Raw genomic sequence first — 26,448 nt, forward strand, 5'->3', positions numbered from 1 at the left:
CCACCCACCTCCATGGTGTAGTTAGTGTGCTTGTTGTCGAAGATGAGAGCCTCCTGGATGAGCTGGTGGTCGCCCTCCAGCTGGTCGATCTTGGGCTTGTAGTTGACGATGCTCTTCTCATACTGCCGCAGATGGCTGAGCTGGTCCTCCAGGGTCCCGTGCATCTCAATGGAGATCCGCCCAATCTCCTGCTCACCCAGAAGGAAGCCCTGGTCAGACTACCCCACTCTGCGCCCCTAGGGTAAGGACTGGGGTGCCTAGGTCATCAGTCAGCCCCTCAGATGATTCCTCGGTTCCTACTCCAGCACCAGGGAACCCGTCAGTGGTAATTAGTAAGCCGAGAGCAAGACGCATTCAGCAGGGATGCACTTTGGCATGGAAATAGCATCATAAAGGGGTATGACAAACACGGTCGTCATCAGATGAAATACTTCCTGTCTCTCAAGTAGCTCTCAGCCTCAGAAAGGGGCTGCAAGGTCAGTTGCCAACCTAAATGCTCATTCCTCTGCTTGCCATTCAAACTCCCCGCCCAAGCCTTGTTCCCAACTGTCACCCATCTCAGGGACTCTCTCTGTGCCCAGGGAGCCAGATTCCTCCCAGCCTCAGAGCACCGGACTTACCTCCTCAGTGGCTATGCCTGCCTTGGCCTGCCTCAATCCCACCTGCCCCATGGGCCAGGCCTAATCCCCCTTCCTGTCTGTCCTTCATCCATGTAAACAAACATTTGTAAGAGCCCTTTCTGTGCGCTCAATTCGACCCAGCAAATATTTCCTGAGCACCTACTATGCACAATGTGCTAAGCAGATAGGGCTGGGGTACAGGAGAGACACAAACATGACCTCGAGATGGTCTTTGCCCTCAAGGAGCTCGGAGGGACACCATGCTCTAACCCTAGCAGTGCCCCCTTCCCTGATCTACAGAACCCCAATATCTGGCCCAACGATTCAATAAAAGGTTCTATGCCTGCCCGAGTCTCGGTTCTCTCTCTGGAAAGATCCTCCTCTTTGCTCAGGAGGAAGGGAGGCCTGGTTAGCCAAATAAGCTGAAGTAAGCTAGTCAGTTCCCCAGGCACTCATCCCTCCGTGGGACTTTCTCAGGTGGCTCTTCAGTGGCATCCCTGTGCAGGTCTTCGCTCCCGAACCAGACATTGGGACCAACCCACCGGCCTTCCCTGACAGGCTCCACACCCTCTGTAGGGCAGCAGACCAATCTTGAACCTATTTAGGACTGCATTCCTCCACGAGTCTCGCCAAGGAGGAGACAGGGCAAGCCTGACTGGCTGGGACGGTGCTGGGAAGGGGTGGAAACCCCTATCCCTGCCTCCCATGATGGGACTCACCTCCATCTTGGTCTGAATCCAGGGCCCGATGACATTGGCCTGGGCCGCGAACTGCTTGCGTAGCCTCTCGTTGTGCTGCTGGCGGGCATGCTCCTCCGTCAGGGCCTGGTCCCTCCGTGGCACCAACTGCCGCACCTGGGGTGGGAACAATCACAGAACCTTGGGAATGGACCAGCCACCTGCCCCATTCTTCAGATCAGGGAATGGAGGAGCCATGAAGGGAAGGGGCCAGTCAGTAAATAGAACAAGAGTGAACATGTTGACCTGTTCCAGAAATTCAGTCATTCATTAACTTGGCAGATGAACGCTTGCCACGTAATGATTAAATAAATAAATAAATAAAATCAATGAAAATCAACAACAAAAAAGGTAAAATCCCTGCCCTCATAAAACTTGCAATGGCTCGGCCACAATGTCCCACCAGCCCTTGGACTCACGTGGTCCCACTTGCTATTGATCTCCTGAGGAGTGATGGTTGTGTAGGGGTTGGTGCCCGCCATGTTGACGTGGTAGGTCTGGACAATCTTGGACACCTCGTTGTGGATACCCAGGATGGCCAGGCGTTCCTTGTCGGCATCAGGGAGGGTGGCCTTGAACTGCTCGTGGGCTGTGGTCAGCCCCTGGATGCAAGAGAAACACAGTGACTGGTGCCTCGTGTGGGCAAGATGAACTACGGGAGCCCTACAGGTCCCAGGGTAGAGGTGGGTGGGAAGGCCACTGAAGGCATGGCCCCACACCAGCGGGGAGACCTGGAGCATCAACCAAGGATGCTCATGGCTGAGAACCAGGAGAGCAGGGCTGGCCACGGGGAGGTGAAGGCAGAGCCATTAAAGCAACCGCTTCATGCCTGTGGCTGGTAAAGTCAGGGGCGACCACCCTAGAGTGCGCACCACCCCGCAGTCAGGTTGGGGACGAGTCTGCTCCCCAGGTGACCTCCCCCAACCCAGGCTCTCCCTCTGCAAAATCTTTTAAACCTAATACACCACAGCTGTATAAAAGAATGGGGAAGTGGTTTATTACAATGCAATGAGCTCCAAAATATTTAGTTAAAGATAAAGGGTTCAGGATACAGTACCCAGCGAAAGCTACTTTTTGTGTTAAAAAGGGGTATGGGGAAGAACGTGTTAATAAATAAATCTATTTGCCTGCATGTGCAGAGACTGCGGGGCTGGGGGACAAAGGTAGGAGGGACAATTTATCGTATATTCTTTTTCCCTTTTCGGTTTTACACGACCTGCATAAATTACCTAGTCAAAATAAATAAAATGCAATTCTTCCAAACCTATCAACTCCTCGCTCGCTATCTCCATTCCCCCATCCTCTCCCTAGAGAGCAGTCATGCAGGAGTAAGGTTTGCAGAGTGAGGTTTCCACGGGTGTCTGGTGGGGGTGCAGCTTCCAGGGGTGAGGGGTCCGCAGCGCACCTGGATCTCCTCGATGGTGTGCACGATGAAGGTGTCCTGCAGATCCTCCATGGCCCCCTCCATCCAGTTGTTGAAGGGTGCAGCCCGCTTGGCATACTCCAGGTACAGCTGGTCAATGGTCTCCAGCAGTTTCTCTGTCCGCTAGGAATGGCAGTTGAGGGGAGGGGGTGGATAGAAGGATTGCAGCAGAGTCAGATCCAGAATCACCACTCCCTGCTCCCCCCACCCCTGAATGCCCAAGGTCCTCCCGGCCAGCCACAAGGGGTCCAAGTCGGGAAGCACCAGACTAAGTCAGACCAAAAGAATAGACTTTCTCTGGGACACTGCTTCTTAATGTGGGGTCTACGGGCCATCCCACATTGGAATCACCCGGCCTGGCCCCCGGGCTGGTTTGTAGATAGGAAAATTCTCCAAGGGCTGGGGTTGGGCTGTGAAGTGCACTGAACGATGAGGGGGAGGTATGGTCAGGGCCACAAAGGAGGCGTCTCCATTAAGGCAAAGCCCAATCCGGCGCCAGGGTGAACCTTCAACAGGCCACGGCAGGTCCAGGCAGCGCAGTGGAACCTTCTGGCCCAAAGCAAAGAGGCACACAGAGCTGCCATCTCCCTCAGGGGCCCTCACCTCCAGAGCTTCCCTCCGCTTCTGGGTTAGGGCTCCCAGATTGTCCCACTGGTCACAGATCTTTTGGCACCGGGCGTTGACACTGGGTGAGTCGTAATAGTCCAGCTCACTGGAAGGGAAGAGACAGGAAGAGTCAGGTGACCCAGGTTACCTCCACGGCCTGCTCTCTTCTCCCTGGGGCTGGGGGTGTGCTCCCTTCACCAAGACCTTCCACGTGCCCTCCCACCCCCAACTCCGTGGCTTTCAGAGGACCACTGGGAGATGAATGAAGGCCCGTTCTAAGGCCCCCCCTGCACCTGAGCTGGAGGCGATACAGTCTTGACCCCAATGTCCAATGGCAGGGAGCCACTGAGGCCCAGCGAGAGCTCAGAGTGCACATGGTCATCCTCTGGTCCTGCACTACTTACAGGGAAGGACCAGAGGCCCTCCACGGGAAGGGTCACAGGCTCCTTCTCCACCTGGAGGATACTCAGAGTCCTCTGTATTGACGCCCTTCCCACTGGGGCACCGGCTGTACCCAGCCCCTTCACTTTTCACGGCCACGCCCCACTTCCCCCAGCAGCCCCAGCCCTCACTGGGCCTCGCATACTTGAGTTCCTGTGCGATGGCGGCAATTTGCTCCACGCGGTCCTGGTGGGCGGCGAGGTCACTCTCAAAGGCCTCATGCTTCTTGAGCAGGGCCTTGATCTCCGAGAGAGTGGCGGTCTCGTAATCCTTCTGCCGTAGCATAGCCTCTTTGCCTGGGTTCAAAGAGAGGGACACAAGGCTAAGCGGAAGCCGGGGCCCCCCATCTTCTTGGCCCCAACCATCCACCCCTTGGGACCCCAGGAGCCCCATTTCCGGGAGTACATCCCCAGAAGATGTCCACCAGATAGCTATCGATCATCTGCAGTTCGAGAAAGCAGATGTGCAACTGAACATCCCCTACGGGGCCAGGTAAGGGAAGTTACTACCTTCCATGGAACATGTACCATGTTCCATGGCCATGAGGAGCAGTTACATACAAAGGCTGCGCAGGGCTAGGCCCTATGGTATAACCAGGAAAAAACGAGCCAGGCACCTCAGGGGCACCCCATCTTTAGAGTTTCTCCAGCTATTGTTGCTAGCCCCCAGCAGCCCTGCAGGGACCCCTCCCCTGAATTAGTCTCAGTTTCTCAGCATGTCTAGTGCCCTCTGCAAATAATCCACCACTGGCCAGAATATTCCCTGTCAGGGACACTGCCCTCTCTTTAGGAGTGGGGCAGGGCTTGCATTTCTTGGATCCCTCTTTTCCAGGAGGAAATGGGATGAGAAATGAACCTCTTGGGGCTGTCACTACATGACGTCCACCAGCTGTCTCGGGAAACACCCGGTACCAGACTGGGGCTGCCCTGGCCTTGCCCACACGCCCACCTTCCACGTCTGTGTCCACCAGGGATGTTCTGCCCTGCTCAGCAAACGAAAGCCGGGCCGTGAGGTCGGAGTCTGTGCCTCATGTGGCCCTCCTTCCCTTCCCTCTACTTCTCTTTCCTTTGTTGTTTTTTTTTTTTTTTTTAAGATTTTATTTTTAAGTCATCTCTGCACCCAATGTGGGGCTCGAATTCAAGCCCCCTGACTGAGCTAGCCAGGCACCCCTCCGCTTTTTCTTTAAGTCCAAATAATAATATGACAAGTTTAGGGGAAAAAATTACAGATGAGCCTACCTATCTACTCTTTTTCAGTCTTTCCTTATACGGAGGCTGTGGTAAGACCATAGGGTATATGTAAATTCCGTTTCCTGCTTTTCAAACATTCAGCAGCACACCATCAGAGTCTCTGCCTTGGTGCCGGATTTCCCACGTGCCCCCTCCGGTGGCCAGCGTTCCATCACGTGGCCGAACCACCAGTGGTGTAACCACCTGCTGCCCTACCGTGTGGCATTCAGGGCCCTCGGCTTGTGCTATTATAGAGGGTCTCATGGCAACCATCCGCAGACGTGTGATTTCCCCACATTTAGGGTTAATTCTTTAGACAGTCTCAAGAATTCCTAGGTCAGCAGGCAAGAACAACGTTAGGTGGGGATGTGTGTCACCGGACTGCTTTGCCCAGGGGCTGCGCCCGCGTCTGCCACCAGCATGCCGGCACTTCTCATGTCCTTGCCGGCGGCTGGCCAGCTGATGGGGTCCCTGCTCTGTACCTTTCTGTGAGCGGTTCCTTGGCCCTGGAGAGGACACGATAGAAGCGCATGGGTGAACTGGTACAGTCTCCAGTATTCTGCACCATCCGTACCTACATAAAAAACTTCGCGCATGTGTGGGGGGGCGGGGGGGGGGCAGCGACCTCACATCCTAGCGTTCTTACAACACGGAGCAAAACCCAACCTCCTCAGGCTGAGTCAAGCACACTCCCGTCTCCTACCAAGCCGGGCGGCCCCTGAGTGGCCACAGCGTACGGCTGTCCCTAATCGTCTCCAGCCTGAGATCGGAGGAGCCCAATGGAGCCCAATGGGGGAGTCTGGGGACATTGTGCCCCAGCAGCCAATAGGGTCTGCCGCAGGGGCTCCAGCCGAAGTGGCTGCAGAACCCTAGGAGGCGGGCGGCGTGGATTCTTCTCCAGCCCTGGCCCAGGTTCTGAGGAAAAGACGATTCCAGGTGTGATTCTCTCTCTTTGGAGTTAACTTCGGCCGTCAACAAGCAGACACCAGACATGGCCCCAAACGCCTCTGAGTTGGAGTAATGGAAACACACTTGTGCTAACAGGGAAAAGGCTCTAGGTCACTATAATTGGGGCCAGAAGGCAGTGGAGGAAGAATATCCAGGGCTACCATTTACTGAGTACATTCTACGTGCCATGCACTAATCTAAGCATAAAAGGTACTTGTGATACTTATGCCTACAACGATCCTACGAGGTGGTATGCTGAGTTGAACAGTGTCCCCCAAAACTCATGTCAACCCAGAACCTCAGAATCTGGGCTTCTTTGAAAATAAAGTCTCAGGGCACCTGGGTGGCTCAGTCGGGTTAAGCGTCTGACTGGATTTCGGCTCAGGTCATGACCTCAATGTTTGTGAGTTTGAGCCCCACATCGGGCTCTGTGCTGAGAGTGCAGAGCCTGCCTGGGATTCTCTCTCTTCCTCTCTCTGTCCCTTCCCACCCCCCTCAAAAATAAACAAATAAGCATTAAAAAAAAAAAAAAAGGAAAAAGAAAACAGGGTCTTTGTAGATGCAATTAGTTAAGATGAGGTCATACGAGATTAGGGAGGCGACTAAATCCAATGACTGGTGTCTTTATTAGCTAAGGAAAGAGAAATTCCGTCACTGAGACGTAGAAGCAGCCATGTGGGGACGGAGGCAGGGACTGAACTAAGTCAGTGACACCAAGGATGGCCAGCAACCCCAGAGGCCAGGAAGCAGCACAGATGGCCTCCGGCTCAGAGCCTCCAGAAGGCATCAATTCTGCCGACGCTTTCCCTTAGAACCCCTCCTGACCTGTGAGAGAACACGTTTCTGTTAAGCCAGCCAGTGTGTGGTCATTTGTTCTGGTGGCCCTAGGAAGCTAACACAGGAGAGGACACACGATCACCTGCATGTTACAGAAGTTGCTGGTCCAAATGTACTCTGCTTCTAGGTGGTAGAGTCGGGATTCGAACCCCAACCTAACGGACTCAGGGAAGAAGAAATCATCACGGTGACAAGAACCATCAACAAATTACACATACACAGCATCGTACCATGCCAGGAACTCTTCTCGATGCTTCAGATGTAGTAATCCATCAAATTCTCATAAACCTATGAAGTTGATACTCTGATTATCCCCACTTTACAGACGAGGAAACTGAGGCAACCAAAGGGCTGATGAACTTGTCTAACATCAAGCAACCAGTAAGACACAAAGCAAAATAAACCAAAAAGCAGGAGAGAAAGGAGTTGTGGCCTGGCAATTCAGTCAGCAGAGCACGAGGGTCAGAACCCTCCAGGAGGCAGGAGGTCAGGCTGGCCTTACCGTCTGTCCAGGCCTCGTGGATGGAGGCTTTCTGCCGGAATTTCTCTGCCAGGTGGTCGAGACGCTCCAGCCTCCGGATCTCGTTCAGCAGCCACTCCTCATAGCCCTTCTCTGCCTGCTCTAGGCAGCCCCAGGCATTGTTGATGTCCTGTAGGGATGAGAGGCATGGGGTCAGCCCCACCTGGCCCCCAAGACCCGCAGAGCTGCCCCAAGCCTTCTGGAAGAAGCCCCTTTCCCATCTCAGTTGTGCCCACCCAGCCCTCTACTGGTGTTAACCTGGGCTTCTGGACACCAGGCCTCCTGGGCAGGGAGTGAGGCCCAAGTCCATGTGGGCCACCCAGCTATTGGGCCGTGGGTGTGCAGCTCTGTGAAGAGCCCAAGGCCCTCTGTGACCCAGGATTCTGGCCAATCACAGAGGCTGGAGGGCCAGCCAGTGGAAAAGAACAATAACTGAATGAAGCAAGCAGGCATGGGAAACTCCCAGCCTCCCCACATTTCTGGATCTGTTCATGGGCTCTGGGCAGTAGCCTGGAGCCTGCAGGGACCCTGGCCTGGGCGAGCTGGCCATGCACCTGAGGACAGTGACGGCTGCTGAGTACAACCCACAGCCCTTCAGGCAGAGAGCCACCCACCGGGTCGTCTCTACAATTAGCACAAGCGTGCCCGCTGGGCACATGTGGGCTGAAGCCAGCCTGCCCGCCACCTGGGGCCCAGGGGACAGGCCGCATCTACCCAGAGGGGGCACTTCTAACTCGCACAGAACACCCTCTGGTCAGCTGAGGCTCTGGCCACCTAAAAGCTGCAGATGCAGCCTGGAATCTATAAAAAGACTATAATTTTCCAAAGTGCATACACAATGGAAAGGGCCTATTTCTTTCCTCCAGATTCCCCGGGATCCTGCCGGCTTCCAATACTGTTTGCTGGCTTGGCTGTTCCCTGCCCTTCCCTTTTATGTCCATGCCTTCTCATGATTTCTCATTTTGAAGGCCAAAAGCTCTATCTTGGTGGGTTTTTAAATTTTCTTTTGCATGTTTGTCTGTCTCATAACATTTCTCCGAGTCTGAGAGAGGGCAAGAAGGAAGGGGAAATAACATAAGTAACATAAATGAAGATAATTTAACAACTTGGAAAGCCATTCACAATATAATTTTAGTTGGGTTTTTAAAATATTTTTTAATGTTTTATTTACTTTTGTGAGAGAGAGGGAGAGAGAGAGAGAGAACACAAGCGGGGAGGGGCAGAGAAAGAGACACACACACACACAATCTGAAGCAGGCTCCAGGCTCTGAGCTGTCAGCACAGAGCCCGACATGGGGCTTGAACTCGTGAACAGTGAGATCATGACCTGAGCTAAAGTTGGATGCTTAAGCTACTGAGCCACCCAGGCACCCCTTAGTTTTTTTGTTTTTTTTTTTTTAAAGCAGCTTATTAAGTAAAACATGCTTTAGAATTCCCTTAAAAATCATATTTACATAGGGCGCCTGGGTGGCTCAGTTCGTTAAGTGTCCAACTCCTTTTTTTTTTCCCAAGTTTATTTTATTTCTTTTTGAGACAGAGACAGTGCAAGAAGGACAGAGAGAGAGGGAGAGAGAGAGAATCCCAAGCAGACTCCACACTGTCAGCGTGGAGCCAGATGCAGGGCTCACGAACCATGAGATCATGACCTGAGCCGAAATCAAGAACTGGACAGTTAACTGACTGAGCCACCCAGGCGCCCCAAGTGTCTTCTGACTTCGGCTCAGGTCATGATCTCAAGGGATTTGTGGATTAAGCCCCACGTCGGCTCCGTGCTGATGACCCAGAGCCTGCTTGGGATTCTCCCTCCTCTCTTTCTCTGCCCCTCCCTCCACCTGTACTCTTTCTCTCTCAAAATAAATACATTTTTTAAAAAATCCTATTTACATAGACTAAAAGAATCTTTTCCAAAAAACACTTTATTTCAAAAAACATTTTTAAGTTGATATGGATAGTTAAGATTATGAGTAATTTCTATTTTCTGTATTTAGCAGATTTGTATCTTTGAAATATCCTACAAAAAAAAAAAAAAAAAAAACCACCAACTCATTACTTGTTTAAGGTAACACATTTTTTTTTTAAGTGCTTAAAAAAGATTTTACAGAGGGGCACCTGGGTGGCTCAGTTGGTTGAGAATCTGACTCTTGGTTTGGGCTCAGGTCATGATCCCAAGGTCATGGGCTCAAGCCCTGGGTCAGCTTGGCACTTAAGAGTGGAGCCTGCTTATGATTCTTTCTCCCCTTGTCTCTCTCTCTGCCCCTCCCCTGCTCATGCTCACATCCTCTCTCTCTCTCTCTCAAATAAATAAAGTAATAAAATGTTTAAAAAAGTAAAAATCACCCTAATTGCTACTGAATTATGCCCTCTTTGGCTCAATATGTCAAGAAGCACTTAGTTTGCAGAGATGCTTTTCTAAGGTGGGGGGAGGGGGTGCTGGGAGGCCCGGGTGGATATTCAGTGGTCTGGCAGGACAGGTCTGACCTGGGATGGTCAGGAGACAGGGGGCTTGAGGGAGGGTCAGGAGACAGGGTGGCAATCTGGAAGGGAGAAACGATTTCTGGAACAGCGTATGCAGGTGGAAGGAAGCCCATCCCGCCCTGACCCGCCCTGTCCTGCCCTGTCCCGCCCACGGTGCCGGTGCCGCATTCGGCCGGGAGCAGCTCCCGGCTCCCCGGCGCTCACCGAGACCATCCTGCCCTCGGAGGGCATGAAGGCGGGCCGGTTGCTGAGGCGCAGCTTGGTCTGCAGTGTGTTGAAGTTGATCTCCAGCTGGCACTTCTCCTGCACCTTGGGTGGCTTGTGCAGACGCCGGTAGTCCCGGAAGTCCTCCAGCTTCTGCTGCATGGCGTGCATGGTGTTCTCCGGCGCCCGGTTCTCCAGCCACGGGATGGTGCGGCGGATCCACTCCAGCAGCTGGGGGGAGGGGCACGCGGAGGGCGTGAGGATGCTGGGAGGGGGGCCCGGGGCTGCCTCCCTTCCCTCCTACGGCCTTTGGGCCCCTTCCCTGACAGGGGGAGCCGGGGGATGTCTCTCCTGACAGCATGTCCCGTCCCAGCTACCACTCCCCGGCAGTAGAGGCCAGGCTCCAGGAGAGCCACAGGCTTCATGCAGCCTGGCCACCAGCCTCTTCTCTGCCAGGGGAAGGGGTTAACTCAAGCTCTGCCCAAGGAAGAACCGTGGACCTGGTAGGAAGTCAGCCAGACCAGGAGGAGACCCGAGCTCTGGGTCCAGCCCCACCAGCTGGCTGGGCTTCGGTGTCCTCTGTCCCGGGGAGGTAACAACCATAACGGCCGCTTCCTGAGGCCCTTGTCACCCGGGATCTAGAATTCTAGAATGTGGGCCTCTGACTCAAAAAGGAAGAGGCTGGCTTCTGGGGCACAGGCAGGGAACAGCCTGGATGAGATGATGACGGTGGAGAAAGTGGAGGAGGAGTGGAATGGGTGACAGGAAACAGAACGAGCACCTGCAAGGTGCCAGCATGTCCCCCAGACGGACTCATCGGAATGAGGATTGGGATCCCATGGGGTTCTGTGCTGTGACTCCTGCCCCAGGTTACAGAGAGGTAAACCGAGGCGCCGTGAGGTTATGTGACTTGCCAAGGTGACCAAGCTGGAATGGCAGAGCTGGGCTTACACCTGGCACCTGCGTTCTTACTATGCTGGATGGCAGATCCACCAAGAGGCTGGGCTGAGCTGTTCAGAAGGCTGAATTCTTTTAAGCAAGTGGAACCCTACCCCAAATATAGTCAACGGCAGAACAGCAAACCCAGCCCTGTCTCCTCCTGTCCCCTGGGTGGGCCCAGCTGCTTAGCGAGCCTGAGGCAGCACTGATCCCATCTCCAGATCACATCCTCTCAGAACCAGGCATACTGTTTTTCTAGGCCAAGCGACTCACAGAACAACAGTATACCAGGCTAGAAAGGCCCTTGAGATCCCTTGGCTTAGCTCTCACTTGGCAAGGGGAAAAAACCCAAGACCCAGAGAGGTGAAAAGTTTCCTGGGCTCACTGTTTGTTGGCAAGAAACACAGCCTACGACTCGGCTTTCTGGAGCCTAGAGATGAGCCCCACCTCTGCCCTGGGTCAGCTGTGCTGGGACCAAGGACTACGCCCAGCCTGGGATTGTACCCCAGGGATGGGTCTGGAGGTACAGGCTCTGGGGGCTCCCTCTTCTCCCGGGGTGGGGTAGCAGAGCCCTGCCGGAGCCAGCTGGGGGAACTCAAGAGGTACCCACATCGCTGGCCAGCTTCTCATAGTCTTCCATAAGCTGCTCGTTCTCCTGGTTGACGGCCAACACCTTGCAGATGCGATTGGCTGCTGTCTCCGCCTGGCAACAAGAAAGGGCGTGGGTGTCACGGTCAGCCCTGGGCAGCAGGAGCTCCCGCCCTGCAGCTCTACCGGCAGGAAGTCAGCCCCTGAGGCTTTCAGTCCACATCCTCCTCCTCATCCTCTGCCAGCCCATGCCGGGTCCCACAGGTCAAGTGAGCCCGAAGAGAGATCTTGGTGGCTGAACCGGGGCCCTTGGAGAAGGACCAGAGTTTGAGGCCAACCATGCACGTTGGGAAGTAACTAATGTGATGACTGATACAGTCAAAACGGTCAGCTCAGGTAAAGAGGGCAGAAAAATTCATGCCAACCCTACAATCCCAAGTGGAGGCCCTGGGGTCCCCAAGGCTCAGGCTGTCAGGTTGGATTTGCCAGGATCTTAGGAGATGCAGGTATTCAAACCTGGGAGTCCAGAATAAGGTGCTGACTGAGAAACAAAGGGGCCTACAGAATCTGCTCCTGGCTCAAAGCCCAAAGAACATTAGAGAAGACTCAGGGACCCCTACTGCATGAAGGGCAAGACTTCAGGATCAAGCCAGCATGCACAGAATGTCCAGAAAGCTGGGCACTGGCACCTCTGGGAAAGCGGAGGCCTCATGCTCAGTGAGTGCCGGGCAAACAGACACAGGACGCAGGTTTTGGCAACAAGAGGACTGAAAGGAAATCAGATGCAAAGGCCCGGAAACTCCAGGGACACCACCTTCGTGGGCCATGGAAGGCACCGTGGACTTAACACCAGCAAGGGCCAGGCGGTCCTAAACCACCAGGAGCTCAGGTAACCTTTAAATTCATCTGTTTTCTTGTGTACATCATAACCCAACTCCAAGGGGAGGGGAACTCAAAGCCTTTTTGGGGTCCTGGGATAGAAAGACAGCCTGGGAGTAGGAGCAGATAATGCCTATTAGAGAAGGGTAAGCCTACAGATGACAAGGGTTTAGGGGATAGAAAGATGGGACCTCACAACTGGTTGATGAACAAGGCAAAATGGGTTTTGACTGCAGCAAGATAAACTGAGGCTAGGCATGAAGAAGAACTTCCTGAGAATGAGGGTGCTTTGAACTGAGAAGGAGTAATTAAAATGTAAATGTTTTTTCTTTGCAAAACTTTTCAAATAGGATACACAGCCACCAAATCCCGTGATTGGGAGTGGCTGCTGGGATGGGGGGCGTGCAGAATGAGGTCAGCATAAAGGTCTTTTCAAACTCAAAGTCAGGAGATCACACCCCCCGCCCCAGGCAAGGTGTTAGAGCAGGGAGGCCTCCACCAGGCAACTGGGAATGGCTAGAGGGCCTTCAAGATGGGCACTTTGAGACTTGGGTCTCAAGAAACTGAGGCAAGGAGTCACATCCTTAGACCTTCACCCCCCTGCCCTCTGACCTAACTCTACCCGGGAGATGCCATGACCATTTCTTCCATGGAGCTCTTGATTGATTGTCCTTCCTCTTAAGAACCAACAAGTAACCACAGAGAATACCAAAAGGTGACAAGGAGAGATATTCTTTCCTGGAGACTGTGCCAGAAGACGTGGGGCCCTTGGAAAGAGCAAGGTCATGGGAAACATGCCAATGTGCCCCATGAAGAGGGCCAGGGGTAGCAATCTGCCTGAAGCGACCAGGGCCACTTCCTGTGAAGGCCGGGGAAGGGGACACAGGGGCCAGTGGTCTCTGTGCTGACATAAGTAAGCTATGCCCAGCATGCTGACCAAGTGGGTAAGAATCAGAGGTGGCCACGCATCACAGGCAAGAAGCGGCTGCCACCGTGATGTCTCATGAATAAAGCCCTCCTTGGCCTCGTTACCCCGACGCATCTTGAAATCCTGGGCTCAGTGGTCATAAGCTTTGACTTGTGTGTCAGTCGGTCAAACTGGCAGACTGAGTGAGAGATAATCCATTGAGCCTCAGGAGCCTCACCCATCTGCAGAGCCTGTTGACGGACTGTTCTAGGATCAACAGAGGCTCCTTTTGGATGCCGTCTGGGGGACGTTCCCAGGTGGGCCACCTGGGGACTTTTTGCAGAGACCCACCTCTTTCCCAAGCTTGCGGCTCAGCCTGCCCCACTCCTAGGTGGCTTCACCAGCAGAGACTGAGAAAACCACTCATTATAACCAGGAAATCTGTCTTTGGAAAGAAAGCACGGGCATCATGGAACAAGAGAGCTTTCTTTAAGAGAGCTGTCTGCAAACTCCATCTGGATTGCCTCTGCCCTCGAGGGACAGCCCAGCTTCCACGGTTACCATTAGGAAGGAAGCAGACTCCTGGAACCCAGATTTAACGTTAGGGGGAAAAAGAAAAAAAAAGAAAAAAAAAAGGTAGAAACCTCAAGACCTTGACCCATCTCTTTCACTCACTGCTTAACTCCCTCCACCAGACTGGCAGTCTCACCCTTTACAAAGAAGGGTTCAGTCATCTACCACCACCAGCCCAGGAGGTCACAGAGACCACGCAGGAAAGACCAATGTGGTAAGGCCTGAAGGACATAATCCCTGGGGTGGAAGGCAAGCGGGACTCTTGAGCGTGGGACCCAGGCTTACCCTAGCATCCCACTTTCTAGTTTTCTAGAAACTGTTTCTTCCGTGGCCACAAGAACGCCATCACCATGAGGGATTTAGGAGAGAGGTACTTAGCACCACCAGCTCCTAAAGAGACTGCCCAAAGGAGAGATTTGTTCTAGGGGAGGAAAGATTCATTCTCTGAGAGAAACAGAAATTGAAATGCCATCAGAAAAACAACCGTAGGAGAGTCCTGGCCTCGGGCAGTTCCCGCAAGAGGAGATGGGCTGTTCCAGAACCCAAGAAGCAAAACCAGAGTGCCCAGGCCTTTCTGATGTTGGCAGAATTTGCACAAGGGGTGGAAGTGTAAATATCGTAAATGGGCTGAGAAAATATTTTGTAACACTAGGCAATAAACACACACAAAAAAAAGGGAGACTTCTAGAAATCTGCATTTGCCTTCCCTTGGTTTATATTTTCACAACTTACTTTAAGTTATATTATTATACAGCTTAACACAGAACAATCTGTTTGGCTTTATATTAGTAACTTTTTTTTTAAGTTATGGACTCTTATTCCTGGAGTACTAATAACTTAGCTATCCCAACTGAAACTCTGCAATCCCAAAGCCACACTGCTGTGCTAACACGCAGCATCGAACTCGCTGGTACAAGGTAGTTAATTAAGGTAACATCTAACACCCAAATGTGGCCAAATGACGCACAATGGCTCTGCCACCCACAAGCCACAGATTCACATGAATGCCACAAAAATGTCATCTGTGACCTTTTTAGTCGAGAATTTCCCAGATCTATCTAGAATTGCCCATTTCCTTCCTCCCACAGCCTAGCCTCTCCCTGTGCCTAAGTCAGCACCCAGCCCCAGAACCCCTGCCAGCCAGGCCCGCAGGCAAAGGCACACGGCCTGCTCCTCGTCTCTGGCTCCCCCTGTGCTCCTCACCCCAGGCAGAGGACCAGGGCTAACTCGCTGTCCCCTTACAGGCTGACCTGTGACATCTCGAAGCTGTCACACAAGCTGTGACCGCCTTCCTGATCTTTGCCGCACTTTCACTTGAGGACCCCTACTCCACCCCTAAGACCCCCAAGACCAGGTGCCTCCTGTTCAAGAAAGCCTCCGTGTGGTGCAGCCCCGTGGCCCTCCCCCCCTGCCCGTCCCCTGCTCAGGCCCACAGCACAGCAGGCACTGACTAGACCACAGCCATTGCTGGCTTCCAGGTTTCAGGGTTTCCCCAGATGGACCATAATCCTTCAAGGGCACAAATGGCTGTTTCCTTCCCTTAGGAGATTCATGATGTGACAAAAGCAAGCAAGGGGCCAAGCGAAGAGATGCAAACGTCACCATCTACTCCTGAAAGCATCCAGAAACACCTGCAGCAGATCTAGCCTGTGCTTTAAATGGCTGTTTCTCCAACATTCCCAATAGACCGTGAACTTTAAGGCACAAACTACATAAACAAAAATCTGGTGCTTTCTGTTGATTCTGAATCGACGCGGGGGATGAGGAGGGCAAAGGAAAACTGAGAAAGAGTCAGAACCCAAACCAACATGTCAAACAGAAGTCGGTCCTCACCTGACAAGGAAAACCAACGACGCGCCCCTGTGTGGGTGCGTGGACGGCCACACGCACGCGCACACGCATGCACACGCGTGTACACGTGTGCATGCATGTGTATACCATCGTATGGTGCATGCATGTATGTACTGAGCATGGGTTTCAGAATATGGCCCCCCACTGGCATCAGACACGGAGACAGTCAAGACACGAAGAGTGTGTGAGTCGGAATGAATCGTCCTTCTTCCAAGGAGAGGAGGAAGCTTCCCCTCCCCCTGGTCTGCTTGGCTCTAAGCAGTTGCCTGAATCCTTAGAAGTGGTTACGGGCAACTCTAGGAGAGGCCCCCGACCCAGGACATGAGGTGAACGCCACCGCCCCCCCGCCCCCAGCCCCACACTGGTGACCTTGTCCTCGAATGTGGACAAAAGGAGTGTGAAATGGTTGCAACAAGGATGAGAGGGAGGGAAGAGGGGCGTGGGGAGAGGTGGTATGAGATCTGGGAGGGAGAAAAGCAGGCTGCTAATGCACACGCACATACGCACACGCACGTGCACACACTCTCGCACACACTCCCGTCCGAGCATTATCATCAGCCAGGACACAGGGAAGGCCAGTGTCGGCAGGCGTGAAGCCCAGGAGAGGACCCCTGGAGGGGCAGGGGACAGAGAGGAGGAGCTGGAAAACCCCAGAGCAGAGAGCAGTCTAGCTACAGAGGCAGGCAAGCAGGCCCTCTGTGGTTATCAGGGCTGGGGGGGGCCCACCAAGGAAGGGGACAGATGCTGCTCACAACCTGGCTGACAGGTGGGGGCTCAGAGGGGCCAGAAGAAGTTGACGAGAGAGCAGCAGCAGAGGTGGGACAGAGGGAAACAGGAGGAAGCAAGAGGCAGGCCGGAGAGGAGGTTGGAGGGGGCTGGGGATCCTGGGAGGGCCAGGACACCTGTGAGTCATGGAAGCCTCCACGAGGGGCAGCTCTCCCGTCTCAGTGCCAGTGAGGCCTGCAAGGAAGGCGAGGAGGGTTCTGGTGCCCGTCCAGCCAGGGGATGGGGTTGCTACAAGCCCACGTGCCTCTGTGTAACTTTTTAAAGGCACCTCTTCCCAAGGCATTCCTATTGGAAAACTGTCATACTGATCTGTTAGAGAATATTGTTACTGCCATCTGCAGGATTCCTTCTGTAACAAATATCCAAATCTCCATGGTCTATGGCAGGCTTGTGGAGTGCGCAACCTGCACCACGTCCGTGGCAGGCCTGGTTGGGAAGGGCTCTGAGCCTCTGGCCTGGACACCAGGGAGAAGGCAGGAAGGCTTCTCCCTGCCCTGTCTGCTGGGTAATTTGAAAGGATGGTTGTGACTGAGCGGGAAGGAGAGAAAATGAAGGGGTCCTGAATGTTTAAGGGAATAGTTAGGAAGCATAGCCCAGAGCCATATTGCTTGGGATAAGGGCTCTTGACTCAGGGTCCAGGGAAGGAGCTGAGACCACGAGCTTCTTTCCCATCTATGACCTCCACTAAGCCCAGTGTGCATGGTCAGAGACACAAGGGGCCATCTAGAGGCTGGGGCTCTCTGGCGTCTTCAACCGGCCAAGGTTCAGAGAGCACCCTGCCCTCCTACAAGAGGAGGAGGGGCTGCAGCCCCACGGACTGCTGCCGGAGCATCCAGGGAGGAAGGAAGAGGTGGGCGGAGGGCGGCAGGGAGAGCGGGCGAGGCCGAGGGAGAGCTCACCTTCTGCGCACCCAAGAAGGCGTGGCAGTGACATGAAACATTAGGTCACATGGCCTTCCCATCCTTAGCGTGCCTACACATCTGCACAGAGAAGGAGAAGAGGTTGAGAGGAGAAAGGGAGCAGCAGCACAGAATAAACCCAAACAGCCGTGGCGGACAGGGAGAATGCAAGACAGACGCACAGACAGCAGATGAGGGAGTGGGCAGAGAGAGACGAAATGAGATGGTAGGAGGAGAGAAGGGTGAGGAGGTGGAGGGCACAGGCTGAGACAGGAAAGGGAGAGAGAGAGCAGAGGGAAAGGCTGGGCAGAGGTGGGAGGGGGGAGCGCCCCCATCATGCATTTGGAGACAGGTCACTCAGACTCCATGCGGAGGGTGGGAAATTGGCCTGAGCACATCCAACCTGATGTGACAGGTCCACGGCTCGACACCGTGAAGGCCCAGCCTGTGGTTCTGTCAACCTGCATGTTGTGTTTCCAGGGTCCTGCCTGTGAGTGGGGTCTGGAAGAGAGGCTTCTGCTGCCTGAGCTAAGCCTGGTAACAAAAATATTCAGCGCTCTTTAGTTGTGGTACCCTTGTGCAGTGTGCAACCCGCACAACTGGACTTTAAACTCAGGCCTCCCTGAGCAAAACTGGGCCGGGACATTTGAAGGGGGCTCACAGCGGCCCACCTCCTCCCATCCCCCTCCAAGGGGCTGTGCTTATGTCTGTAAATACAGCATGCAGAGTGACCCCACATGTGGGTCCCCGGCAGGATACAGAAGGCATCAGGGCCCGAAAAAAAAGCTGTGGACAGATTTGCTACATCATGCCCACGAGTGGGAGAAAGGCGGGGGGCTTCACGACACCTTTGCAAAACAGGTCCGTGAGGACAGGAGACGCCTCCCTAAGGGAAGCCCGGCTGCTGTGTTAAAAAGCCTGTGGCTTCAACAAAGGTGGGCGCAGAGGGACTGCTGCCTACTGCAGCTTCCAGGAGTCCAGAACCCCCAGGCTGATTCCACACATGCAGCTCTTCCTGCTCAAGCCAGCCCTCTGGGCCCCAGAAGGCGAGCTCGAGCCCAGTCCTCTCAGAGACTGCAGGGGAAGAGGAGAAGAGGAACAGAGGGGCAGGGCGGGAGAGGAGCCGAGCGAGAGCAGCACGCCGCGTTGGCACCGGGAGCTAACTCTACCAGAGAGACGCGCCATCCAGACCCTGCTGCCAGAGAGAGGTGGGGGGGGAGGGGGGGGCGGGGGCGCATGGTTTGGGTCCCGGCCCGAGGTGTGCTGCACAAGGAATGAGGGGAAGGGGGGGCGGGTACCTTCTGGGCTCCGGAGAAGGCATGGTAGAAGCTGGACACGTAAGTCATGATGGCTTTCTCATCCGGTCGGGCGGTTCCGACGATGTCTGTCAAGAAAAATCTGGAGTTAAAAGCCAGCTGGCGAACACATGATGCACTTCCTGATGTGATGCGGAAAGAAGCTTGCAGAATCACCAAGTCTTCTGGGCCACAGGCTGAGCCTGAATCTCACCAGCTTCTGGACTCAGCTTCCTTCCGCTTACAGGAACATGAGAGGTAGAGGGAGGAGAGAAACAGTGACCCAAGGAAGCAAACAACAAACCCAGAATGAGGAACATTCCACGAGCAGCTGGCCCCGTCTGTGCAACAAGTTTCACGGCAGGAATAAAAAAGGGATGAAGGAAGGAGGGAAGTACTACAGATTGGAAAAGACATAAGAAATAGAACTAAAGGCCAAGTGCGGACCTTATCTGGATCCTGGTTAAAACAAACCAACTCTAGGGGCGCCTGGGTGGCTCAGTCGGTTAAGCGCCCGACTTCGGCTCAGGTCATGATCTCACGGCCCGTGAGTTTGAGCCCTGCATCTGGCTCCGTGCTGACAGTGTGGAGCCTGCTTTGAATTCTCTCTCTCTCCCTCTCTCTCTGTCCCTTTTACACTCTCTCTCTCTCAAAATAAATAAACTTGAAATTAAAAAAAGGAGTTGGACACTTAACCAACTGAGCCACCCAGGTGCCCTACATAAATATGATTTTTAAGAGAATTCTAAAGTATCTTTTATTTAAAATGCTGCTTAAAAACAAAAAACAAAAAACAAAAAAAACTAAGGGGTGCCTGGGTGGCTCAGTACCTTAAGCATCTGACTTTAGCTCAGGTCATGATCTCACTGTTCAGGAGTTCGAGCCCCACGTCGGGCTCTGTGCTGATAGCTCAGAGCCTGGAGCCTGCTTCAGATTCTGTGTCTCCCTCTCTCGCTGCCCTGCTTGTGCTGTGTCTCTCTCTCTCAAAAATTAAAAAAAAAATAAAAAACAAAATAATAAAACTCTAAAAAGAAACAATTGGGGAAATTTGATTTTGAATTAGGCAGTCAATATATCAAGGATTTACAGTCGCCTTCCTAGGCATGACATTTGTTTTATGGTTACGTAAGAATATTTTTAAGGTATGTGGTGGTGAAATGCTGTGATGTCTGGGATTTATCTGATAATATTCCAATGAAGAAAACAAAAGGGAAAAAAAGTGACAAAATCTAATTGTTTTATCTACATGCTGGGTAAATGGAAGTTCCTGCACTATCCCCCTGCTTTTGCATATATTTGAAAATGGCCCCAGACACACATTGTCACAAACTATCACCTCTCCCTCCCATTCTCCGAAGGGCCCATTCATCTTTCTAAAAAGTCACTTGTTTTTCTATAAATGCCAGTTGTCCCCTCCATTTCCCCTACAAGTTGGGTATGGATATAGACCCCCCAACTCCTAACCACCCCATGAAGGACTCATCACCGAGAGCTCTCATGTGTGTACACATGATGCACTTGTTAAGAGACCTCTGTTTGCTTTTCTCCTGTTAATCTGTCTTTTGCCAGTCTAATGTGCAGGATCCCAGCTGGACAGCCTAAGAGGGTAAGGGGAAAGATTTTTTCCCTTGGCTACAACAACAGAGGAACGTGGTGCCCCACCCCAGCACCCTCTACCTCAACTCCAAGACAGAGATGAGAACCATCTTTAGGCAGCTGATGCAGAAACGGTCTCAAAGCCCTTCTCAGCACCAGCTAGCCTCCCCTCCAAACCCCAGGGAACCGAGGAATCCCCGGCGGCAGGTGACCCCCAGGCTCCCCAGATGAGGTCCCAGAGACCAGACCTTTTCTCTTCCCACCTCGGGCTGCCGGGCCCCACCCTTCCCGGGTGAGAAAAGGGCCAGAGGCACAGACAGAGACGCCTTTTACCTTCAGCATCCAGCATCTTGGGGATGTCTAGGTACTTCTCTGCCACATCAAAGGCTGTGTTCAGATTTGTGAGTGGGTCATCCTGGAGGGAGACGAGGATGAAGGCATGTGAGAGGCCCAAGAAGTCACTGGTTACCCCCATGCAGGTGACCAAAGACTGGGGGGCAGAGGGGACTTCTGCAGTCCTCTCTCCCCCAAGGTGTGGTCCTCAAGGTCCAGCTCTGTGTGTACAAGGCTCGCTTCACCTCCAGGGCTTGTTGTGTGGGCGGTTAAAATGCCATCTTTCCCCGTCAAGCCTCAGTTTGCCAGAAACAGGATGGAGAGGGGCGCCTGGGTGGCTCAGTCGGTTGAGCGTCCGACTTCAGCTCAGGTCACGATCTCGCGGTTCGTGAGTTCGAGCCCCGCGTCGGGCTCTGGGCTGATGGCTCAGAGCCTGGAGCCTGCTTCCGATTCTGTGTCTCCCTCTCTCTCTGCCCCTCCCCCATTCATGCTCTGTCTCTCTCTGTCTCAAAAATAAATAAACATTAAAAAAAAAATTTAAAAAAAGAAACGGGATGGAGAATACTGGCCTACAGCCCAAGAAAGAACTGCTAGGAACTACACGCTACGAGCCGAGCACAGGCCTGGGCATCGTCCCTCTTGGCTCCTGGCTTCAGTTCTGCCACCAGCCGGCAGGACTGGTACGTAACCCGACCTCAGCTTCCCCAGCTGTTTTTCAAGAGTTGGACTAGGCTCCCTCAAGCCCCTCCGGTGCTCACATTTCACAAAATCTGAAGGCACCTTCGCACAGCCACAACCTTTGACTATTCTGGCTTCTGCCGCCACATCCAGAAAACTCACTGGGGACTGGTGAGGACGTGGAGAAATCAGAACCCGTGGGCACTGCTGGTGGGAATATATAATGGTGCGGCCCCTGTGGAACACAGTGTCCTCCACAAGTGAAGCACAGGGTTCCTTGTAACCCAGCAGGCCCACTTCTGGGCATATCTCCCGAAGAATTGAAAGCGGGGACTCAAGCAGACGTGCGTACCCCCGGATTCACAGCAGCATTATTCACAAGAGCTAAACGGTGGAAATAACACAAAAGCCCACTGGCACATGAAGAGATAAACCAACTGTGCGATCCATACAACGGACTCTTACTCCGCCTGAAAAAGGAAGGAAGGAAGTTCGGACACACGGCACAAGCAGGGTGAACCTTGAACACATCGCGCAAAGTGAAACGAGCCAGACACAAATATCGTACGATGCCACTTACACGAGGCATCTAGAGTCAGATTCATAGAGTCAGAAGGTAGAGGCTGGGGGAGGGGGAGGGGAGAGTGATGGTTTGGCGGGTTCCGAGTTGGAGTTGTGCAAGATGGAGAGAGCCCTGGAGGCGGAGAGTGATGGCGGCACAGTCAGGTGAATGCACTGTCACCACCCCATACGCCTCGACGCAGTTAAAGCTTTTAGATTATACGTGTTCTGCGTTTTTACGTACGTTACATTTTATGTTATATACATTTTACCACAGTTAAAATAATTTTTTTTTTTTTTGACGTGGGAAAACACACAACCCAGTGATGGGAGCTCCTTGCTGACCCTCCCCCCTCCACGTCTCGGTGCCCCCTGGTTTTGTCAGCCCGGGACCCCGTTTCCCCATTTGCTACGATGAGAATCACAAAGTTACAAAGAAATCAATACATTCACTCCGGATACTTTCAGGAAGAAACTGCTTAAAATAGAGAAGGTGGAGTCTTTCTGGGAAAGCTTCTGACAGCTTCCAGAATGATTTAAAAACCACTGCCAAGCAGTGAAAGTCACTTCCGTCCAGGGCCTCAAGCAGTCCTGCACACCCGCCTGCCCCACTCGATTCCCAGGGACCGCCAGGCCCCCGTGCCCACCTAAGGCCACAGCAGGAAGAGCTTCCCAGTCAAGAGCCCATGGCTCTCCTCTGTGTCCCAATGCCAGCTGGCTCTGGCAACCTGTGCTTTCTGGAAAGCATCCACACTTCGGTGGGAGCAGGTCTGTGCTAGGATTTGGGCTGGATTTTACTGATGCTGCTGAATTAAGGAGAGGGGAGACAGTGAAACGGGGAAAAAAGAAAAGACACACGGGGGTGGGTGGCTGGTTAGGTATCAGACCAAGGCCCCTAGACCCTCACCTCTGGAATGGCTGAGGCTCCTGGAGTCTGTGGAATGGGGGAAGGGACTATAGTCACAGCCAGCAGGACCCCACTTTGTATGGGGTGGCCAACAGCTCTGGATTAAGTGGCTGTCACCCCACACACCGCCATAGGGATACATGCACGCTTGTCACCAAAGCACATCAGGCAAACAGTAAGGAGGTATGTGATGATGCCTCTTAAAAATATTTTTTTTTAACATTCATTCACTGAGAGACAGAGATAGAGCATGAGTGAGGGTGGGGCAGAGAGAGAGAGAGAGAGAGAGAGAGAGAGAGAGAGAGAGGCACAGAGCCCAATGTGGAGCTCGAGCTCACCAACTGTGAGATGATGACCTGAGCCAAAGTTGGACGCTTAACCGACTGAGCCACCCAGGCGCCCCAGTACGTGAGGGTGCCCCTTAAAGCAAAAAATCACTGCTTCTAGGGTTTCTCGCCTCAGCTCTGTTTGATGTGGCCACACAGCGTTCAGGTAAGTTAGGGGGTTCTCAACCTGATTTTCTTCCTTGCAAGGCAGCGGACTTAGAGTGCAGGGACCCTCCTACCCATTAAGAGGGTAGCTGTCCAAAGCCACGTGCAAGAGCGGGGAGGCTTTCTCTCCTTCAGCAGGTGGGCCAAGAGCCTGACTTAGAGAAACTAGAGGGGGTGGGAGTCTGCTCCTTTCCTCCCCGACACCCTGGAAATGGAGGGCTTGACACCATCCTGGAGTTCCCAGAGCAGCTCCCGTACCGGCAACATCCAGCCTTACTTCTGGGGGCACAGGCCAGATGGGGGTCTTCACGGAACACTGTGCTCTCCAAGTGTCAAGGTCAAGTGGAGAAATACAAGAAGAGCCATTCCTAGCAGCTGCCTTGTCAAGAGATTCACACACATGGACAGGTGACATTCCAACCCAAGGTCTAGATCATCAACTGGGGGTGTGGGAGGGCTCCAGGGGTGGCCTCTTGGTGCTGGGATGGGCTGACAGGGAAGCTGGTGAGTTGAGGTCAGAGTGGTCCCAGACAGGCCTCTCCAAGGTCTTGGCCAGCCCAGACACCAGAACCACCTCGAGGTTAGAAACACAGCTCCCACGCCCTGGTCTGCTCCACGACACATACGTGTGCTCAGGAAAATCCACCAGCTTCATGTCAAGACCCTAAGTGAAATCAAGAAGCAGCTAAAGAAAATCTCCCACCCATGGGGCACCTGGCTGTCTCAGTCGGTTGAGCGTCCAACTCTTGGTTTCGGCTCAGGTCATGATCTCATGGTTCGTGGGTTCAAGTCCCGAGTCAGGCTCTGCACTGTCAGTGCAGAGGAATTCTCTCTCTCTCTCTCTTTCTCTGCCCTTCCCCTGCTCGTGCTCTCTTTCTCTCAAAATAAATAGAGTTTAAAAAAAAAGAAAAAAAGAAAATCGCCCAGCCAAACGTCAACAGTGACAGGGACCTGCGGGGACCGTCCAACAGCAACTCTTGGACACGGACGGGGGTAAATGCCTCTAAGAATATGCAAACAGCTTAAATTTAAAATATTATATCCACTTTACAAAACCCAGAAAATAGAAGGGGGAGATGCCGATTAGTGTTCCAATACCCCAACAAAAGGCTGCAGGGGTTCGGACATTCTGTGAGCTGTTCGGGTCAGCAAGTACATGCGTGCTGTGCACAGAGGGTACCCCAGCGGCCCTCACAGTGAAGGTGTTTTTCTCTTTCTCTTGTAGGCTATCTCCTGGACTAGTCTAAGGAGACCAACCCCCCCACCCTTACCATGGCCATGGACCCTCAGAATAAGGGCCCAGTCCTGAACTTCACCCCCACCCCCTGTCAGGGACCCAGCAAGAGGGCTCTGGCAGCGAGAAGTCAGGGAAGCACACATACCTTCCGCAGCTTCCCATAGTCAATCAGCTCAGGCCGGTGTCGGTGGATCAAGGCACAGAAGCCGAGGCCGTCCTTCCAGCTGCCCAAGGGAGAGAGAAGGGTGGGGGGCAAGCTGGTGAGTAGGGCCGGGCTCTAAGGGTAAAGCTCTAAGCAAGGATGGCGGGGGGTCCCCTCCTTTGTACCAGAGGTGAACCCACAGTGCTTCGGAGCAGGAGTGAGAAGACAGGATGGGAAGGCACACTCCTTCTGGCCACAATCCCAGGCTCTGGGGTCAAGATTCTATGGGGCGCGGGACGTTCGCACACCTGTCATATCCAACTATCCTCTCCGCCAAGGTCTTTGTCCCTCCTGCTCTGTTCCAGTGCCCTAGGCTGGAACCTACAGGACACGCTCCTTGGGGAGCTCTCCAGCAGCTGGGGCGTCGACCGAAAGTGCGTAGAAGCAGCCACATCAAAGGGTTTGCGGCACACCCTGAGATAGCAGCTTCTTCCCCAAGGACCCCTGCTCTGTTCTGGAGCTGAGGCTAACCCAGCCAAAGGGGCCTGGGGGAGCAGCTGATGCTCTGCAAGAGCCCCTCCGCCCCTGGCCATTCACCTTATGTGGAAGTTCTGGATGTTGACGTTTTTGTAAGGGGCGGTCTTTCTCTGACACCACAAGAGCAGCCCCTCCTTCGCGGAAGTCTCTGTGAGGAGGGAGATGAAGGACAGAGAGGTCAGTGGGCTGGCTTGGTGGAGGGAGGGGTGTTGGTTCATGGGGAGGCCCCACCATGACCCCAGGGTCCGTACAAAGACCCCCTAGATGGCAACCCTGCTGCTTCCAGGCCATCAAGTCTGTTTCCTTGACAAAGTCTGAGTAGCTATTTGAGAAACAAAGAAGCAAACTAGGCAGCTTTTCAGGGCTGGCCACGTTACACATTTAAACACTGAGACAATGACCTTTCAAACTTTCAGGTCTCCCCCATCACTCCCTGTTATTCAAAGACACGGGAGCATTACAAAATAAATCAGCAAGCTGTATCAGGTCTATGTTTGATTGGTCTATGAAATCTGAAGTCCCAGAATCTCCAGACAGGGGTACAGAGTACATAGGCCATGCAGAGTGCACACAGCTATATGGGGCAAAAGCATTAGGATCATCTAAAACATAAAGTTGCCTTGTATTTAATGCACCACTGCTGCACGTGTGAAGCAGACAGGTGCCTGTAAGATAAAGCAGGCGGGTATCTGAGGGGACCCCAGGAGCTCCCAACACAGAAGGGCTGCAAACGACACTGCCCCCACGTGTTCACATCTGTGAATTGCAGATACGGCACCCAGCAAAGAGGGTTCATGGATGATCTCCTTTCCTTTCAATTCACAAAATGGACTCTAAAATGACATCAAATGACTCCTGCAAAGATAATATTTCAAGCACAAGCAAACAATTAAAAAATCAGCAAAGCTAATGCTTCTACTCAGCTCCAGCTTTTCATCAGCTATATTACAAGATTAAAACAACGACAATTTAACCAGAGCTGACAAGGTCAGCCCCAAAGAATTAAACTAATCAGGGCGCCTAGATGGCTCAGTCAGTAAAGCATCTGACTTCCGCTCAGGTCATGCATGGTCTCGTGGTTTTTGAGTTTGAGCCCCGCGTCAGGGTCTTTGTTGACAGCTCAGAGCCTGGAGCCTGCTTTAGATGCTGTGTCTTCCTCTCTCTCTGCCCCTTCCCTGCTCATGCTATGTCTCTATCTCTCTCAAAAAT

The 26,448-nt window shown here is 53.2% G+C and overlaps 1 protein-coding gene across 4 annotated transcripts in view; it reads right to left on the reverse strand.

Moving 5' to 3' along the window:
- ACTN1 (actinin alpha 1) overlaps nt 1-26,448 on the reverse strand; it is a 95,609-nt gene that overhangs the window by 5,559 nt on the left and 63,602 nt on the right. For all 4 annotated transcript variants that reach the window (XM_047861178.1, XM_047861176.1, XM_047861175.1 and 1 more), the window contains exons 5-17: nt 25,300-25,387; nt 24,706-24,784; nt 20,687-20,768; nt 18,761-18,846; nt 11,590-11,682; nt 10,041-10,271; nt 7,344-7,491; nt 3,973-4,123; nt 3,384-3,492; nt 2,763-2,903; nt 1,777-1,959; nt 1,340-1,474; nt 9-188 (exon numbers count right to left, since the gene is read on the reverse strand). In XM_047861178.1, coding sequence (XP_047717134.1) covers nt 9-188; nt 1,340-1,474; nt 1,777-1,959; nt 2,763-2,903; nt 3,384-3,492; nt 3,973-4,123; nt 7,344-7,491; nt 10,041-10,271; nt 11,590-11,682; nt 18,761-18,846; nt 20,687-20,768; nt 24,706-24,784; nt 25,300-25,387 — 1,706 coding nt within the window. The remainder of the gene's footprint in view (nt 1-8; nt 189-1,339; nt 1,475-1,776; nt 1,960-2,762; nt 2,904-3,383; nt 3,493-3,972; nt 4,124-7,343; nt 7,492-10,040; nt 10,272-11,589; nt 11,683-18,760; nt 18,847-20,686; nt 20,769-24,705; nt 24,785-25,299; nt 25,388-26,448) is intronic.

The sequence above is a fragment of the Prionailurus viverrinus genome, chromosome B3 (assembly GCF_022837055.1).
Source record: "Prionailurus viverrinus isolate Anna chromosome B3, UM_Priviv_1.0, whole genome shotgun sequence".
Lineage (NCBI taxonomy): Eukaryota > Metazoa > Chordata > Mammalia > Carnivora > Felidae > Prionailurus > Prionailurus viverrinus.